At 42.8% G+C, this 19613-nt stretch overlaps 1 protein-coding gene across 1 annotated transcript in view; it reads right to left on the reverse strand.

Moving 5' to 3' along the window:
- Window positions 1–3985: 3985 nt before the first annotated feature.
- Window positions 3986–19613, reverse strand: part of dennd6aa (DENN/MADD domain containing 6Aa) — a 58940-nt gene continuing 43312 nt past the window's right edge. Inside the window, exons 15-18 of the mRNA XM_046338314.1 lie at window positions 12479–12642; window positions 9826–9928; window positions 6223–6297; window positions 3986–4614 (exon numbers count right to left, since the gene is read on the reverse strand). Of these exons, the coding sequence (XP_046194270.1) occupies window positions 4483–4614; window positions 6223–6297; window positions 9826–9928; window positions 12479–12642 (474 nt within the window). The 3' untranslated portion in view covers window positions 3986–4482. The remainder of the gene's footprint in view (window positions 4615–6222; window positions 6298–9825; window positions 9929–12478; window positions 12643–19613) is intronic.

A 19613-nucleotide genomic window follows, 5' to 3' on the forward strand; every position in this document is an offset into this window, starting at 1 on the left:
CTGTCCTGGGGGTGTACCTGTACATCGAGCTGCCTCACGCTACACACAAACAGGAGAGCGGCTTCCATGAGCCATTCCGCCTCACACAAGCCAAGGCTACTTAGTAGATAGGTGTCAACTGTCAGGCGCCACCCGCTGGTACAAGGCGCTAGTGACTGCAGCGATCTCTCTCGATCCATTTCCTCCACCTCACTTTCAACGCTGTTGGGAGTCGTGAAAGACGATGTTATAAAACGCTCTTATAGAGGGAGATCGCAGCCTCGTGGACCAATCAGATTCTATTTCCTACACTGGTACTCTAAATGCTGTGTGAAGATAAGTGTGTGTGTGTTTATACTGTATTTTACAATGCTCCCTATTAACAAAACAAACTGGGAGAAAAAAAAGAAAATACAGAATCATTTATTAGTGAGATCCTAGAGACCCGTTTATTCACATTAAAATACTTGCGCTCACTGAAAGCCATTGTCTGTTAGCATTAGTGGTTCCTCAGTACTTCTATTAAAAAGGCATCAATAGTGGTTCCTCAGTAGTTATTGTATTAAGGCTTCAATACAAAAACGATCAAACATTGCAAATGTAAAAATACTGAGTTCCCCAAAGCAATATGATGCAGTATATTATCATCCTTATTCTAGTTCTTTTACATCTAACCAGACCATTGGAAGATATTACAAATGTATAGTATTCCATGTCAGTAATATCTATATTTAGTAAAATAATGGTTGTAATATAATGAATATCATCATCAATGGTGATGGCTGGGTATTTCAACAATATGTACAAAACTTCACTTCTTAGATTAATGGAATATGAGAATAGCCCTTTATACAAAATTATCTTGTTAAAATAAGTATTTTCAAAATATGGAAACCCATCACAGGTGTGTGTACCAACCAATATTAATTTAACTGAAATATTTCCTCAGAGGACAGACAGTTCCAACGGAATTCTGATGGGTTCCAACAGTTCCAATAGAATTCTGATGGGTTCCAACGGAATTCTGATGGGTTCCAACAGTTCCAATAGAATTCTGATGGGTTCCAACAGTTCCAATAGAATTCTGATGGGTTCCAACAGTTCCAATAGAATTCTGATGGGTTCCAACAGTTCCAATGGAATTCTGATGGGTTCCAACAGTTCCAATGGAATTCTGATGGGTTCCAACAGTTCCAATGGAATTCTGATGGGTTCCAACAGTTCCAATGGAATTCTGATGGGTTCCAACAGTTCCAATGGAATTCTGATGGGTTCCAACAGAAAGATTGTGTTTGAAGCAGATCAGAATATGACAGGTTACGGAGTGAGTGAGCCACTACTGTAGATATCAGAAGTTATTATTAGCCTACTCCACAGTCACAGTTCCATATTTAACCTAAAAACAGTCCTTCCCTAACCATCATCCCTTAAGGCACATCCTATGATAAAAGATGATCAAGAAAAATAATGTATTCTGTAACATCAAAATACTCAAGAAATCAAATATTGGTTTTCAAAATGTAAGACGTAAAAACCTCATAGGTAGTCCAAAGTCTGACAGCAAAATCTGTGTTAGGAAAAACCTCCTCTGCAGTAATGTTGTTCAGCATACATGTAGATATGTTTAACAGTTCAGAGGAAGAATGATCTCTACACTTAACATATGATGGTTGAGCAACACCATACACGGAATGCACTCCAAACAAAACTTCTACTCAAAGCAGAAAAACAGCATGAATACAAACAGTTACGGTTTAGCCTTCCAGACCCTATCAACATCCTAGCCTGGGGACCAGTCTGTTTAACCAACATTCTGATGATAGCTAAACAGACCTGTACCCAGGCTATCAACATCCATTATGATCAGCAAAATGTGTTTCGGACAATACAGTTGGTGTGAACCAAATCAATGACACTGAGGACAGAGACAGTGGCTGGGTGCCAAATGAAATCCAGACAGTGGCAGTGGACCGGTAGGAAACCAACTCTGGTTTAGCTAGCCGCTAGAAAGCCCTGGTGTACAAGGACTGTTCATATGGGTTGTGAAGGCCTACACAGATGAATAATGTGGTACAGGGGGTTGTGGTGGGCCTATACAGACGAATAATGTAGTGGGCCTACACAGATGAATAATGTGGTACAGGGGATTGTGGTGGGCCTACACAGATGAATAATGTAGTGGGCCTACACAGATGAATAATGTGGTGGGCCTACACAGATGAATAATGTGGTACAGGGGATTGTGGTGGGCCTACACAGATGAATAATGTAGTGGGCCTACACAGATGAATAATGTAGTGGGCCTACACAGATGAATAATGTGGTACAGGGGATTGTGGTGGGCCTACACAGATGAATAATGTAGTGGGCCTACACAGATGAATAATGTGGTACAGGGGATTGTGGTGGGCCTACACAGATGAATAATGTAGTGGGCCTACACAGATGAATAATGTAGTACAGGGGATTGTGGTGGGCCTACACAGATGAATAATGTAGTGGGCCTACACAGATGAATAATGTAGTGGGCCTACACAGATGAATAATGTGGTACAGGGGATTGTGGTGGGCCTACACAGATGAATAATGTAGTGGGCCTACACAGATGAATAATGTAGTGGGCCTACACAGATGAATAATGTAGTACAGGGGATTGTGGTGGGCCTACACAGATGAATAATGTAGTGGGCCTACACAGATGAATAATGTAGTGGGCCTACACAGATGAATAATGTAGTACAGGGGATTGTGGTGGGCCTACACAGATGAATAATGTGGTAAAACCTCACAAAAATCAGGTCCAAATCAATATGACAAGGCAATGTGTCAGCAAGTTAGTTTTCGTCAGTTACCCGGTTGCCCATTTTTAACATGTAGAATGAATGCATCCGAAATGGCACTCCAGAATACACATTTGGAGCAGAAGTAGTACTGCAATATAAGGACGAGGGTTTTAGTGAAGGTCTTTTTCCTTACGTTCTTCTAATAATGAGTACAAATTATATACAAGTTCGATCCTATTGGTCTAAAATAGCAACAGCACTCTGCTATTCTATTCCCACACACACACAGATCAACCTCCAACAAGGGTGCTATTCATTAAGGCACAACGTAACAAAACCTTTTGAAACGGAAACCATTTGTTATTGCACTAGCTTTAGGTTCCTTCTTGTTTCAATCTGTTTTGTGCCTCATGAAGACCACCCCGATGTCGTCTCCTCAACCACTATACAATGAGTGGACAAAACATTTCCATGACAGACGGACCAGGTTAAAAGATATGATCCCTTATTGATGTCACTTGTTAAATCCATGTAGGTGAAGGGAAGGAGACCTGGTTAAAGGGGAGGAGACCTGGTTAAAGGGGAAGAGACCTGGTTAAAGGGGAGGAGACCTGGTTAAAGGGGAGGAGACCTGGTTAAAGGGGAGGAGACCTGGTTAAAGGGGAGGAGACCTGGTTAAAGGGGAGGAGACCTGGTTAAAGGGGAGGAGACCTGGTTAAAGGGGAGGAGACCTGGTTAAAGGGGAGGAGACCTGGTTAAAGAAGGATTTTTAAGCCTTGAGACAATTGAGACATGGATTGTGTATGTGCGTCATTCAGAGGGTGAATGGGCAAGACAGATTTAAGTGCCATTGGTTGGTGTCAAGAACTGCAACGCTGCTGGGTTTTTCCCACACATGTATCAAGAATGGTCCACCACCCAAAGGACATTCAGCCAACTTGACACAACTGTGGGAAGTAGTGGAGTCAACATGGGCCAGCATCCCTGCGGAACGTTTTCAATACCTTGTAGAGTTCAATGCCCCAACGAATTAAGGCTGTTCTGAGGGCAAAATGGGGATGCAACTCAACATCAGGAAGGTGTTCCTAATGTTTTGTCCAATAAGTGTATAGTGACGCTGTACAATACAGCTCTTCATGTCGCCATGTCTTCGACATTTATACAAAAGCACAGCAACCTTTCATAACGTACGAGTATTGTTGACAATTAAACGGTACATTACAATCTGTCTATAGTTTATTTATTTATTGTAACTGCAGTGTTAAGTTAGAATCCAAAACAAGGCTGTTTAAAAAAAGTCTAGACTAAAGGTTTGGTTTTCGGACACAGATTAAACTGTTTCAGAAACCCTGTCAACCTTTATGGACTTGTGTCACAGAGACATGATTCACTACAGCACAGACATTATATCTCTGAAGAATAAACCACTAATTGGCTCGTCTTCTTATATTCTGACTGGTTGAATAATTAATCATCATCAGTGGATTTTTTTGTGGGGGGCAATGCCAGCATTGCACATGAAGGTGGAGAGAGGTTGGAGGTGGCTCAGTCACACAGATATTAAAGGGTGAGGTGCACTTTAAATACAAATAAAAAGTCTTAGAACTCCACAGTTCAATGATGAGACTGGAGCAGTCCTTCCTTGGGCCTCCCTTCCTCCTCCCCCAGGGGTTATAGGTCAATGATTAGTGGTCAGGGGTTAGAGGTCAGAAGTCAGAGGTCAGGGTGTGGAGGGCTTGTGCAGGATTCCCTGTAGATCATCAGGTAAAGACAGGATGACAGAGTCGATGTGGGCTTGTAGTTTAGTCAACGTCCCCGGCCTCAGAGGAAGCTGCTCTCTCTCTGCCTGAGTCTGGAACATACAGGAAGAACAGGTCAGCAACACACAACAAAGCACTTTCAAGTTATTTAAAATATTTTGCGTTAACTAACATAAATCAAGTTCATTTAGCATACACTGAACATACAAGTGGCCGAAAAGTATGTGGGCTTCAAATTAGTGGATTCGGCTATTTCAGCTGACAGGTGTATAAAATCGAGCACACAGCCATGTAATCTCCATAGACAAACATTGGCAGTAGAATGGCCTTACTGAAGAGCTCAGTGACTTTCAACGTTTCACCATCATAGGATGCTACCTTTCCATCAATTCAGTTCGTTAAATTTCTGTCCTGTTAGAGCTTCCCCCGGTCAACTGTCAGTGCTGTTATTGTGAAGTGGAAACGTCTAGGAGCAACAACGGCTCAGCAACAAAGTGGCAGGCCACACAAGCTCCCAGAACTGGACCACCGAGTATGTGTGGAGTCTGTCCTCAGAAGCAACACTCACTACCGAGTTCCAAACTGCCTCTGGAAGCAACAGCAGCACAAGAACTGTTCGTCGGGACCTTCATGAAATGGGTTTCCATGGCCGAGCAGCCGCACACAAGCCTCAGATCACCATGCGAAATGCCAAGCGTCGGCTGGAGTGGTGTAAAGCTAGCCGCCATTGGACTCTGGCGCAGTGGAAAGTTCTCTGGAGTGATGAATCACGCTTCCTATCCCGTCTGACGGACAAATCTGGGTTTGGCGGATGCCCGAACGCTACCTGCCCCAATGCATAGTGACAACTGTAAAGTTTGGTGGAGGTGGAATACTGGTCTGGGTCTGTTTTTCGTGGTTTCGGGCCCCTTAGTTCCAGTGAAGCGAAATGTTAACGCTACAGCATACAATGACATTCCAGACTATTCTGTACTTCTGACTTTGTGGCAACAGTTTGGGGAAGGCCCTTTACTGTTTCAGCATGACAATCCCCCGTGCACAAAGCGAGGTCCATACAGAAATGGGTTGTCGAGATCGTTGTGAAGAACTTGACTGGCCTGCACAGATCCCTGACCTCAACTCCATTGAACACCTTTGTGATGAATTAGAACGCCGACTGCTAGCCAGGTCTAATCACCCAACATCAGTGTCCGACTTCACTAATGCTATTGTGGCTGAATGGAAGCAAGTTCCGCAGCAATGTTCCAAAATCTAGTGGAAAGCCTTCCCAGAAGAGTGGAGGCTGTTATAGCAGCTATGTTCCAACATCTAGTGGAAAGCCTTCCCAGAAGAGTGGAGGCTGTTATAGCAGCAAAGGGGGGAACAACTCCATATTAATACCCATGATTACGGAATGAGATGTTTGACGAGAAGTTGTCCACATACTTTTGACCATGTAGTGTACAGGAACCCTACTGTTATGTGTTCTATCACTAATGAGCAGAACGCAGCGTCATTCTGGAGAACGCCGCGTCAATCTGGAGAACGCCGCGTCAATCTGGAGAACGCCGCGTCAATCTGGAGAACGCCGCGTCAATCTGGAGAACGCCGCGTCATTCTGGAGAACGCCGCGTCAATCTGGAGAACGCCGCGTCATTCTGGAGAACGCCGTGTCAATCTGGAGAACGCCGCGTCAATCTGGAGAACAACCTCATACTGACCAGTTTGTCTTTGAGTTTGAGAACGAGGTCCACAGTCTCCACCTCAGTGTGTTGCTGGACACGCACCTGCAGATCCTACATGAAGAATAGAAATAGAGAGAGGTGAATAGGCTTCGAGCATTATCTGGCTGAACAACGGATTGGCAAACGTACTGCAAAATTGATAAATCATGTGACTAAACTGAATAAAAAGAAGAAGAAACTACACTATGAAACAAAGATAAATAATATAAAGAATTGTAGTAAAAATCTTTGTGGAACCTCAAAAATAGATTTTGGACAAAAAGGCTAAATCAGCTCCATCCCTCATTGAATCAGATGGCTCATTCATCACAAAACCCACTGATATTGCCAACTACTTTAACTATGTTTTTATTGGCAAGATTAGCAAACTTAGGCATGACATGACCGCAATAAAACGCTGACACTACACATCCAAGTATATCTGACCAAATTATGAAAGACAAGAATCGCAATTTTGAATTCCGTAAAATCCGTGTGGAAGAGGTGAAAAACTTGACGTCCTCCATCAACCATGACAAACCACCGGGGTCTGACAACTTGGATGGAAAATTACTGAGGATAATATTGCCACTACTATTTGCCATATTGTCAATTTCATCCTACCAGAGAGTGTGTCCCCTCAGGCCTGGAGGGAAGGTAGTCATTCCACTACCTAAGAATAGTAATGTCCCCTTTACTGGCTCAAATAGCTGACCAATCAGGCTGTTACCAACCCTTAGTAAACCTTTGGGGGGAAAAAATAATGTTTGACCAGAAGCAATGCTATTTTACAGTAAAGAAATTGACAGACTTTCAGCACACTTAAAGGGAAGAAAATTCAACAAGCACAGCACTTACACAAATGACTGATGAGACTCCTGAACAGCTAATCAAATGGCTACCCAGAGTATTTGCATTGCACCCCCCCCTTCTTCGCTGCTGCTACTCTGTTATCATCTATGCATAGTCACTTTAATAACTACCTACATGGAAGAAAATTCAACAAGCACAGCACACAAATGACTGATGATTGGCTGAGAGAAATTGATGATAAAATGATAGTGGGGGTTGTCTTGTTAGATTTCGATCATAGTCTGTTGCAGGAAAAATGTGTTATGGCTTTACACCCCCTGCTATATTGTGGATAAAGGGTTACCTGTCTAACAGAACATGGAAGCCTCTCCAACAAAATCCAGGTAGAATCAGGAATTCCCCAGGGCAGCTGTCTAGGCCCCTTACTTGTTTAAATCTTTACTAATGACATGCCACTGGCTTTGAGTAAAGCAAGTGTGTCCGTGTATGCTGATGACTCAACACTTTACACGACAGCAACAAAGAGTTGCAGTTAGTTTCAGGGTAGACACACAGTACTACATAGAGCCATGACTACATGGAACTCTATTCCACAGTACTACATAGAGCCATGACTACATGGAACTCTATTCCACAGTACTACATAGAGTAGCTGCTGCAGGAACTAATGGGGATCCATAATAAACCCCAGGAAGAGTAGCTGCTGCAGGAACTAATGAGGATCCATAATAAACCCCAGGAAGAGTAGCTGCTGCCTTGGTAGGAACTAATGGGGATCCATAATAAACCCCAGGAAGAGTAGCTGCTGCAGGAACTAATGAGGATCCATAATAAACCCCAGGAAGAGTAGCTGCTGCAGGAACTAATGAGGATCCATAATAAACCCCAGGAAGAGTAGCTGCTGCCTTGGCAGGAACTAATGGGGATCCATAATAAACCCCAGGAAGAGTAGCTGCTGCCTTGATAGGAACTAATGGGGATCCATAATAAACCCCAGGAAGAGTAGCTGCTGTCTTGGCAGGAACTAATGGGGATCCATAATAAACCCCAGGAAGAGTAGCTGCTGCAGGAACTAATGGGGATCCATAATAAACCCCAGGAAGAGTACCTGCTGCCTTGGCAGGAACTAATGGGGATCCATAATAAACCCCAGGAAGAGTAGCTGCTGCCTTGGCAGGAACTAATGGGGATCCATAATAAACCCCAGGAAGAGTAGCTGCTGCCTTGGCAGGAACTAATGGGGATCCATAATAAACCCCAGGAAGAGTAGCTGCTGCCTTGGCAGGAACTAATGGGGATCCATAATAAACCCCAGGAAGAGTAGCTGCTGCCTTGGCAGGAACTAATGGGGATCCATAATAAACCCCAGGAAGAGTAGCTGCTGCCTTGGCAGGAACTAATGGGGATCCATAATAAACCCCAGGAAGAGTAGCTGCTGCCTTGGCAGGAACTAATGGGGATCCATAATAAACCCCAGGAAGAGTAGCTGCTGTTTTGGCAGGAACTAATGGGGATCCATAATAAACCCCAGGAAGAGTAGCTGCTGCCTTGGCAGGAACTAATGGGGATCCATAATAAACCCCAGGAAGAGTAGCTGCTGCCTTGGCAGGAACTAATGGGGATCCATAATAAACCCCAGGAATAGTAGCTGCTGCCTTGGCAGGAACTAATGGGGATCCATAATAAACCCCAGGAAGAGTAGCTGCAGCCTTGGCAAGAACTAATGGGGATCCATAATAAATACACCTCCTCACAGACAGCCTCTAGGTGAAGGGCCTCTAGTTTTACCATTACTCACCTCCTCACAGACAGCCTCTAGGTGAAGGGCCTCTAGTTTCACCATTACTCACCTCCTCACAGACAGCCTCTAGGTGAAGGGCCTCTAGTTTCACCATTACTCACCTCCTCACAGACAGCCTCTAGGTGAAGGGCCTCTAGTTTCACCATTACTCACCTCCTCACAGACAGCCTCTAGGTGAAGGGCCTCTAGTTTCACCATTACTCACCTCCTCACAGACAGCCTCTAGGTGAAGGGCCTCTAGTTTCACCATTACTCACCTCCTCACAGACAGCCTCTAGGTGAAGGGCCTCTAGTTTCACCATTACTCACCTCCTCACAGACAGCCTCTAGGTGAAGGGCCTCTAGTTTCACCATTACTCACCTCCTCACAGACAGCCTCTAGGTGAAGGGCCTCTAGTTTCACCATTACTCACTTCCTCACAGACAGCCTCTAGGTGAAGGGCCTCTAGTTTCACCATTACTCACCTCCTCACAGACAGCCTCTAGGTGAAGGGCCTCTCAGTTTCACCATTACTCACCTCCTCACAGACAGCCTCTAGGTGAAGGGCCTCTAGTTTCACCATTACTCACCTCCTCACAGACAGCCTCTAGGTGAAGGGCCTCTAGTTTCACCATTACTCACCTCCTCACAGACAGCCTCTAGGTGAAGGGCCTCTAGTTTCACCATTACTCACCTCCTCACAGACAGCCTCTAGGTGACGGGCCTCTAGTTTCACCATTACTCACCTCCTCACAGACAGCCTCTAGGTGAAGGGCCTCTAGTTTCACCATTACTCACCTCCTCACAGACAGCCTCTAGGTGAAGGGCCTCTAGTTTCACCATTACTCACCTCCTCACAGACAGCCTCTAGGTGAAGGGCCTCTAGTTTCACCATTACTCACCTCCTCACAGACAGCCTCTAGGTGAAGGGCCTCTAGTTTCACCATTACTCACCTCCTCACAGACAGCCTCTAGGTGAAGGGCCTCTAGTTTCACCATTACTCACCTCCTCACAGACAGCCTCTAGGTGAAGGGCCTCTAGTTTCTTCATCATCTCTCTCCTGCGATTCCTGAACCAGCCGTCAAAGTTTGGACACCTCAGGAACTGTCTGGATAGGAAATAGACACACTAAGATGAAACAAAGCTTTTAGGATGCATAGACCATGTCACAATCATAAAGTCTGCAAACAGGAAATACACAGACTGTCATTATATTACATCATAACAGACTTGTGTTTCCTGGTAAACAGACCAAAAATAAATAAAGCTCTCTAAAAAAAGCATGTTGAGTTAAGATTAAGAACACACACACACATATATATATTTAAAAAATATTGGCCTTCTCTTATAGGAATAGGCAATGTCTTTCATTAGACAGCAGAAAACAAATCATCCAGTCATCTCAGCTTTGGACTGTGGCAATGCAGTCTACATGAATGCAGCTGCCACTGTATTGAAGTCATTGGACACAGTTTTTCACACTACGCTTTATTACGGGTGATAGAATGCAGTGATGTGTACTGAACCTACACCAGAAAGTAGGCTGGCCCTCTCTTTAGTGTCAAGGATCAATGCACTACTCTCTCGTTTCATTTATAAGGAAAGTGATTTTAGCAAAACTCCCCCTGTACCTAACATCATTAATAACTGTTAAATGTCCTGTACAAGTCACCCCGGTCTCAGGGATAGCCAACACTGGAAACTCCCTTGTCAAGTTGCTCCAGTCTCAGGGATAGCCAACACTGGAAACTCCCTTGTCAATTTGCTCCGGTCTCAGGGATAGCCAACACCAGAAACTCCCTTGTCAAGTCACCCCGGTCTCAGGGATAGCCAACACTGGAAACTCCCTTGTCAAGTCACCCCGGTCTCAGGGATAGCCAAAACCAGAAACTCCTTCGTCGTCAAGTTGTCCCGGTCTCAGGGATAGCCAACACCAGAAACTCCTTCGTCGTCAAGTTGCCCCGGTCTCAGGGATAGCCAACACCAGAAACTCCTTCGTCGTCAAGTTGCCCCGGTCTCAGGGATAGCCAACACCAGAAACTCCTTCGTCGTCAAGTTGCCCCGGTCTCAGGGATAGCCAACACTGGAAACTCCCTTGTCAAGTCACCCCGGTCTCAGGGATAGCCAACACCAGAAACTCCTTCGTCGTCAGTTGCCCCGGTCTCAGGGATAGCCAACACCGGAAACTCCGTCGTCAAGTCACCCCGGTCTCAGGGATAGCCAACACCAGAAAATCCCTTGTCAAGTTGCCCCGGTCTCAGGAATAGCCAACACCGGAAACTCCATCGTCAAGTTGCCCCGGTCTCAGGGATAGCCAACACCAGAAACTCCCTTGTCAAGTTGCCCCGGTCTCAGGGATAGCCAACACCGGAAACTCCCTTATCAAGTTGCCCCGGTCTCAGGGATAGCCAACACCGGAAACTCCCTTATCAAGTTGCCCCGGTCTCAGGGATAGCCAACACCGGAAACTCCCTTGTCAAGTTGCCCCGGTCTCAGGGATAGCCAACACCGGAAACTCCTTCGGTCTCCACAGAGTTAAGGTGAATCAGCTTTTATTTTTTTGCACCTTACTTCTAAGGAATAATCTAAAAAACTATTTAAAATTGGATGCCTCTAGGGAAGTTCAGGAAACTGATTGAGGAGCTTATTACTGATGCGTCCGTTTCCTGTGGCTGCGTCCGTTTCCTGTGGCCGCGTCAGTTTCCTGTGGCCGCGTCAGTTTCCTGTGGCCGCGTCAGTTTCCTGTGGCCGCGTCAGTTTCCTGTGGCCGCGTCCGTTTCCTGTGTCGGAGGTTGTTTCCTATGGCGGAGGTTGTTTCCTGTGTCGGAGGTTGTTTCCTGTGTCGGAGGTTGTTTCCTATGGCGGAGGTTGTTTCCTTGTGTCTGCGTCCGTTTCCTATGGCGGAGGTTGTTTCCTGTGGCGGAGGTTGTTTCCTATGGCGGAGGTTGTTTCCTATGGCGGAGGTTGTTTCCTATGGCTGAGGTTGTTTCCTATGGCTGAGGTTGTTTCCTATGGCGGAGGTTGTTTCCTATGGCGGAGGTTGTTTCCTATAGCGGAGGTTGTTTCCTATGGCGGAGGTTGTTTCCTATGGCGGAGGTTGTTTCCTATGGCTGAGGTTGTTTCCTATGGCGGAGGTTGTTTCCTATGGCGGAGGTTGTTTCCTATGGCGGAGGTTGTTTCCTATGGCGGAGGTTGTTTCCTATGGCGGAGGTTGTTTCCTATGGCGGAGGTTGTTTCCTATGGCGGAGGTTGTTTCCTATGGCGGAGGTTGTTTCCTATGGCGGAGGTTGTTTCCTATGGCGGAGGTTGTTTCCTATGGCGGAGGTTGTTTCCTATGGCGGAGGTTGTTTCCTATGGCGGAGGTTGTTTCCTATGGCGGAGGTTGTTTCCTATGGCGGAGGTTGTTTCCTATGGCGGAGGTTGTTTCCTATGGCGGAGGTTGTTTCCTATGGCGGAGGTTGTTTCCTATGGCGGAGGTTGTTTCCTATGGCTGAGGTTGTTTCCTATGGCTGAGGTTGTTTCCTATGGCTGAGGTTGTTTCCTATGGCTGCGTCCGTTTATGTGTGTGTTTTTGTCTGTAACACAGACCTCTCAGTAGGACTGCCTGGTTAAATAAAGGTGAAATACACGCTGAACCAGGCTATGTGGATGTCAGTACCTGTAGAGTCCCATCCAGTCTCCTTTGAGTGGTGAGGTGAGCTGAGGACCTGCCTTCTCCAGAGTCTTCATAAAGTCCTCCTGGAGGAAGGGTCTCAGCTGTGGAGGACTCTTCCAAGGAGAGATGTTCTTCTGTAGAGGCATCAGACTGGCCACATAGCGCTCCTGTGAGATGGAGAAAGGGAATGAAAGTCTTGTGTGTTAGTGTAGTTTTCATAACGCCCTTCCACACAACAACTGTTTACGTTCTCAGCACAGTGATCTATATTCGGTTTTAGATAGAACATCGCGGCCCGCCCGCCTGTGGGGAAAACAACCTGTGGTTAACCGAGGTTATCCCATTGACTTCACATTTTCCAAAGCGCTATTTTTTTGGTTGTCTGCTTGTTTTAGTCAATAACAAAACTACATTCAAGAAAAGTACAGGTCCAAAGATGACTTTACAACATGGCCTGCGTTCCCACTAGTTAGAAACACGTCATAATGTAGGGCTTCCCTCAAGACTCGTCATGACGGCTCTAGCAGCCAGTGTGTTAGCTACCTACTGACTGGAACATTAAGCTAACCAAGACCAACAACACAAACGGACTATACAACAACAAGTAGTGAGTGGAGTTACTAACAGACTATACAACTACAGGTAGTGAGTGGAGTTACTAACAGACTATATAACTACAAGTAGTGAGTGGAGTTACTAACAGACTATACAACTACAAGTAGTGAGTGGAGTTACTAACAGACTATACAATTACAAGTAGTGAGTGGAGTTACTAACAGACTATACAGGTAGTGAGTGGAGTTACTAACAGACTATACAACTACAAGTAGTGAGTGGAGTTACTAACAGACTATACAATTACAAGTAGTGAGTGGAGTTACTAACAGACTATACAACTACTAGTAGTGAGTGGAGTTACTAACAGACTATACAACTACAAGTAGTGAGTGGAGTTACTAACAGACTATACAACTACAGGTAGTGAGTGGAGTTACTAACAGACTATACAACTACAGGTAGTGAGTGGAGTTACTAACAGACTATACAACTACAAGTAGTGAGTGGAGTTACTAACAGACTATACAACTACAAGTAGTGAGTGGAGTTACTAACAGACTATACAGGTAGTGAGTGGAGTTACTAACAGACTATACAGGTAGTTAGTGGAGTTACTAACAGACTATACAACTACTAGTAGTGAGTGGAGTTACTAACAGACTATACAACTACAGGTAGTGAGTGGAGTTACTAACAGACTATACAACTACAGGTAGTGAGTGGAGTTACTAACAGACTATACAACTACTAGTAGTGAGTGGAGTTACTAACAGACTATACAATTACAGGTAGTGAGTGGAGTTACTAACAGACTATACAACTACAGGTAGTGAGTGGAGTTACTAACAGACTATACAACTACAGGTAGTGAGTGGAGTTACTAACAGACTATACAACTACAGGTAGTGAGTGGAGTTACTAACAGACTATACAACTACTAGTAGTGAGTGGAGTTACTAACAGACTATACAACTACAAGTAGTGAGTGGAGTTACTAACAGACTATACAATTACAAGTAGTGAGTGGAGTTACTAACAGACTACAACTACAAGTAGTTAGTGGAGTTACTAACAGACTACAACTACAAGTAGTTAGTGGAGTTACTAACAGACTATATAACTACAAGTAGTGAGTGGAGTTACTAACAGACTACAACTACAATTAGTGAGTGGAGTTACTAACAGACTACAACTACAATTAGTGAGTGGAGTTACTAACAGACTATACAATTACAAGTAGTGAGTGGAGTTACTAACAGACTATACAACTACTAGTAGTGAGTGGAGTTACTAACAGACTATACAACTACTAGTAGTGAGTGGAGTTACTAACAGACTACAACTACAAGTAGTGAGTGGAGTTACTAACAGACTATACAGGTAGTGAGTGGAGTTACTAACAGACTATACAACTACAAGTAGTGAGTGGAGTTACTAACAGACTACAACTACAAGTAGTGAGTGGAGTTACTAACAGACTATACAACTACAAGTAGTGAGTGGAGTTACTAACAGACTACAACTACAAGTAGTGAGTGGAGTTACTAACAGACTATACAATTACTAGTAGTGAGTGGAGTTACTAACAGACTATACAACTACTAGTAGTGAGTGGAGTTACTAACAGACTATACAACTACTAGTAGTGAGTGGAGTTACTAACAGACTATACAGGTAGTGAGTGGAGTTACTAACAGACTATACAACTACAAGTAGTGAGTGGAGTTACTAACAGACTATACAGGTAGTTAGTGGAGTTACTAACAGACTATACAACTACATGTAGTGAGTGGAGTTACTAACAGACTATACAACTACAAGTAGTGAGTGGAGTTACTAACGGACTATACAATTACTAGTAGTGAGTGGAGTTACTAACAGACTATACAACTACAAGTAGTGAGTGGAGTTACTAACAGACTATACAACTACTAGTAGTGAGTGGAGTTACTAACAGACTATACAGGTAGTGAGTGGAGTTACTAACAGACTATACAGGTAGTGAGTGGAGTTACTAACAGACTATACAACTACAAGTAGTGAGTGGAGTTACTAACAGACTATACAGGTAGTGAGTGGAGTTACTAACAGACTATACAACTACAAGTAGTGAGTGGAGTTACTAACAGACTATACAGGTAGTTAGTGGAGTTACTAACAGACTATACAACTACTAGTAGTGAGTGGAGTTACTAACAGACTATACAACTACTAGTAGTGAGTGGAGTTACTAACAGACTATATAACTACTAGTAGTGAGTGGAGTTACTAACAGACTATACAACTACAAGTAGTGAGTGGAGTTACTAACAGACTATACAACTACAAGTAGTGAGTGGAGTTACTAACAGACTACAACTACAAGTAGTGAGTGGAGTTACTAACAGACTATACAACTACAGGTAGTGAGTGGAGTTACTAACAGACTATACAACTACAGGTAGTGAGTGGAGTTACTAACAGACTATACAACTACAGGTAGTGAGTGGAGTTACTAACAGACTATACAACTACAAGTAGTGAGTGGAGTTACTAACAGACTACAACTACAAGTAGTGAGTGGAGTTACTAACAGACTACATAACTACAAGTAGTGAGTGGAGTTACTAACAGACTACAACTACAAGTAGTGAGTGGAGTTACTAACAGACTATACAACTACTAGTAGTTAGTGGAGTTACTAACAGACTATACAACTACTAGTAGTGAGTGGAGTTACTAACAGACTATACAACTACAAGTAGTGAGTGGTGTTACTAACAGACTACAACTACAAGTAGTGAGTGGGGTTACTAACAGACTATACAATTACAAGTAGTGAGTGGAGTTACTAACAGACTATACAACTACTAGTAGTGAGTGGAGTTACTAACAGACTATACAACTACAAGTAGTGAGTGGAGTTACTAACAGACTATATAACTACAAGTAGTGAGTGGAGTTACTAACAGACTATACAACTACAAGTAGTGAGTGGAGTTACTAACAGACTATACAATTACAAGTAGTGAGTGGAGTTACTAACAGACTATACAGGTAGTGAGTGGAGTTACTAACAGACTATACAACTACAAGTAGTGAGTGGAGTTACTAACAGACTATACAATTACAAGTAGTGAGTGGAGTTACTAACAGACTATACAACTACTAGTAGTGAGTGGAGTTACTAACAGACTATACAACTACAAGTAGTGAGTGGAGTTACTAACAGACTATACAACTACAGGTAGTGAGTGGAGTTACTAACAGACTATACAACTACAGGTAGTGAGTGGAGTTACTAACAGACTATACAACTACAAGTAGTGAGTGGAGTTACTAACAGACTATACAACTACAAGTAGTGAGTGGAGTTACTAACAGACTATACAGGTAGTGAGTGGAGTTACTAACAGACTATACAGGTAGTTAGTGGAGTTACTAACAGACTATACAACTACTAGTAGTGAGTGGAGTTACTAACAGACTATACAACTACAGGTAGTGAGTGGAGTTACTAACAGACTATACAACTACAGGTAGTGAGTGGAGTTACTAACAGACTATACAACTACTAGTAGTGAGTGGAGTTACTAACAGACTATACAATTACAGGTAGTGAGTGGAGTTACTAACAGACTATACAACTACAGGTAGTGAGTGGAGTTACTAACAGACTATACAACTACAGGTAGTGAGTGGAGTTACTAACAGACTATACAACTACAGGTAGTGAGTGGAGTTACTAACAGACTATACAACTACTAGTAGTGAGTGGAGTTACTAACAGACTATACAACTACAAGTAGTGAGTGGAGTTACTAACAGACTATACAATTACAAGTAGTGAGTGGAGTTACTAACAGACTACAACTACAAGTAGTTAGTGGAGTTACTAACAGACTACAACTACAAGTAGTTAGTGGAGTTACTAACAGACTATATAACTACAAGTAGTGAGTGGAGTTACTAACAGACTACAACTACAATTAGTGAGTGGAGTTACTAACAGACTACAACTACAATTAGTGAGTGGAGTTACTAACAGACTATACAATTACAAGTAGTGAGTGGAGTTACTAACAGACTATACAACTACTAGTAGTGAGTGGAGTTACTAACAGACTATACAACTACTAGTAGTGAGTGGAGTTACTAACAGACTACAACTACAAGTAGTGAGTGGAGTTACTAACAGACTATACAGGTAGTGAGTGGAGTTACTAACAGACTATACAACTACAAGTAGTGAGTGGAGTTACTAACAGACTACAACTACAAGTAGTGAGTGGAGTTACTAACAGACTATACAACTACAAGTAGTGAGTGGAGTTACTAACAGACTACAACTACAAGTAGTGAGTGGAGTTACTAACAGACTATACAATTACTAGTAGTGAGTGGAGTTACTAACAGACTATACAACTACTAGTAGTGAGTGGAGTTACTAACAGACTATACAACTACTAGTAGTGAGTGGAGTTACTAACAGACTATACAGGTAGTGAGTGGAGTTACTAACAGACTATACAACTACAAGTAGTGAGTGGAGTTACTAACAGACTATACAGGTAGTTAGTGGAGTTACTAACAGACTATACAACTACATGTAGTGAGTGGAGTTACTAACAGACTATACAACTACAAGTAGTGAGTGGAGTTACTAACGGACTATACAATTACTAGTAGTGAGTGGAGTTACTAACAGACTATACAACTACAAGTAGTGAGTGGAGTTACTAACAGACTATACAACTACTAGTAGTGAGTGGAGTTACTAACAGACTATACAGGTAGTGAGTGGAGTTACTAACAGACTATACAGGTAGTGAGTGGAGTTACTAACAGACTATACAACTACAAGTAGTGAGTGGAGTTACTAACAGACTATACAGGTAGTGAGTGGAGTTACTAACAGACTATACAACTACAAGTAGTGAGTGGAGTTACTAACAGACTATACAGGTAGTTAGTGGAGTTACTAACAGACTATACAACTACTAGTAGTGAGTGGAGTTACTAACAGACTATACAACTACTAGTAGTGAGTGGAGTTACTAACAGACTATATAACTACTAGTAGTGAGTGGAGTTACTAACAGACTATACAACTACAAGTAGTGAGTGGAGTTACTAACAGACTATACAACTACAAGTAGTGAGTGGAGTTACTAACAGACTACAACTACAAGTAGTGAGTGGAGTTACTAACAGACTATACAACTACAGGTAGTGAGTGGAGTTACTAACAGACTATACAACTACAGGTAGTGAGTGGAGTTACTAACAGACTATACAACTACAGGTAGTGAGTGGAGTTACTAACAGACTATACAACTACAAGTAGTGAGTGGAGTTACTAACAGACTACAACTACAAGTAGTGAGTGGAGTTACTAACAGACTACATAACTACAAGTAGTGAGTGGAGTTACTAACAGACTACAACTACAAGTAGTGAGTGGAGTTACTAACAGACTATACAACTACTAGTAGTTAGTGGAGTTACTAACAGACTATACAACTACTAGTAGTGAGTGGAGTTACTAACAGACTATACAACTACAAGTAGTGAGTGGTGTTACTAACAGACTACAACTACAAGTAGTGAGTGGGGTTACTAACAGACTATACAATTACAAGTAGTGAGTGGAGTTACTAACAGACTATACAACTACTAGTAGTGAGTGGAGTTACTAACAGACTATACAACTACAAGTAGTGAGTGGAGTTACTAACAGACTATACAACTACAAGTAGTGAGTGGAGTTACTAACAGACTATACAACTACTAGTAGTGAGTGGAGTTACTAACAGACTACAACTACAAGTAGTGAGTGGAGTTACTAACAGACTACAACTACAAGTAGTTAGTGGAGTTACTAACAGACTACAACTACAAGTAGTGAGTGGAGTTACTAACAGACTACAACTACAAGTAGTTAGTGGAGTTACTAACAGACTACAACTACAAGTAGTGAGTGGAGTTACTAACAGACTACATAACTACAAGTAGTTAGTGGAGTTACTAACAGACTACATAACTACAAGTAGTGAGTGGAGTTACTAACAGACTATACAACTACTAGTAGTGAGTGGAGTTACTAACAGACTATACAACTACTAGTAGTGAGTGGAGTTACTAACAGACTATATAACTACAAGTAGTGAGTGGAGTTACTAACAGACTATATAACTACAAGTAGTGAGTGGAGTTACTAACAGACTATATAACTACAAGTAGTGAGTGGAGTTACTAACAGACTATATAACTACAAGTAGTGAGTGGAGTTACTAACAGACTATACAACTACAAGTAGTGAGTGGAGTTACTAACAGACTATACAACTACAAGTAGTGAGTGGAGTTACTAACAGACTATACAACTACAAGTAGTGAGTGGAGTTACTAACAGACTATACAACTACTAGTAGTGAGTGGAGTTACTAACAGACTATACAACTACAAGTAGTGAGTGGAGTTACTAACAGACTATACAACTACTAGTAGTGAGTGGAGTTGCTAACAGACTACAACTACAAGTAGTGAGTGGAGTTACTAACAGACTATATAACTACAAGTAGTGAGTGGAGTTACTAACA

This window comes from Oncorhynchus gorbuscha, linkage group LG03, assembly GCF_021184085.1.
Source record: "Oncorhynchus gorbuscha isolate QuinsamMale2020 ecotype Even-year linkage group LG03, OgorEven_v1.0, whole genome shotgun sequence".
In the NCBI taxonomy this organism is placed as follows: domain Eukaryota; kingdom Metazoa; phylum Chordata; class Actinopteri; order Salmoniformes; family Salmonidae; genus Oncorhynchus; species Oncorhynchus gorbuscha.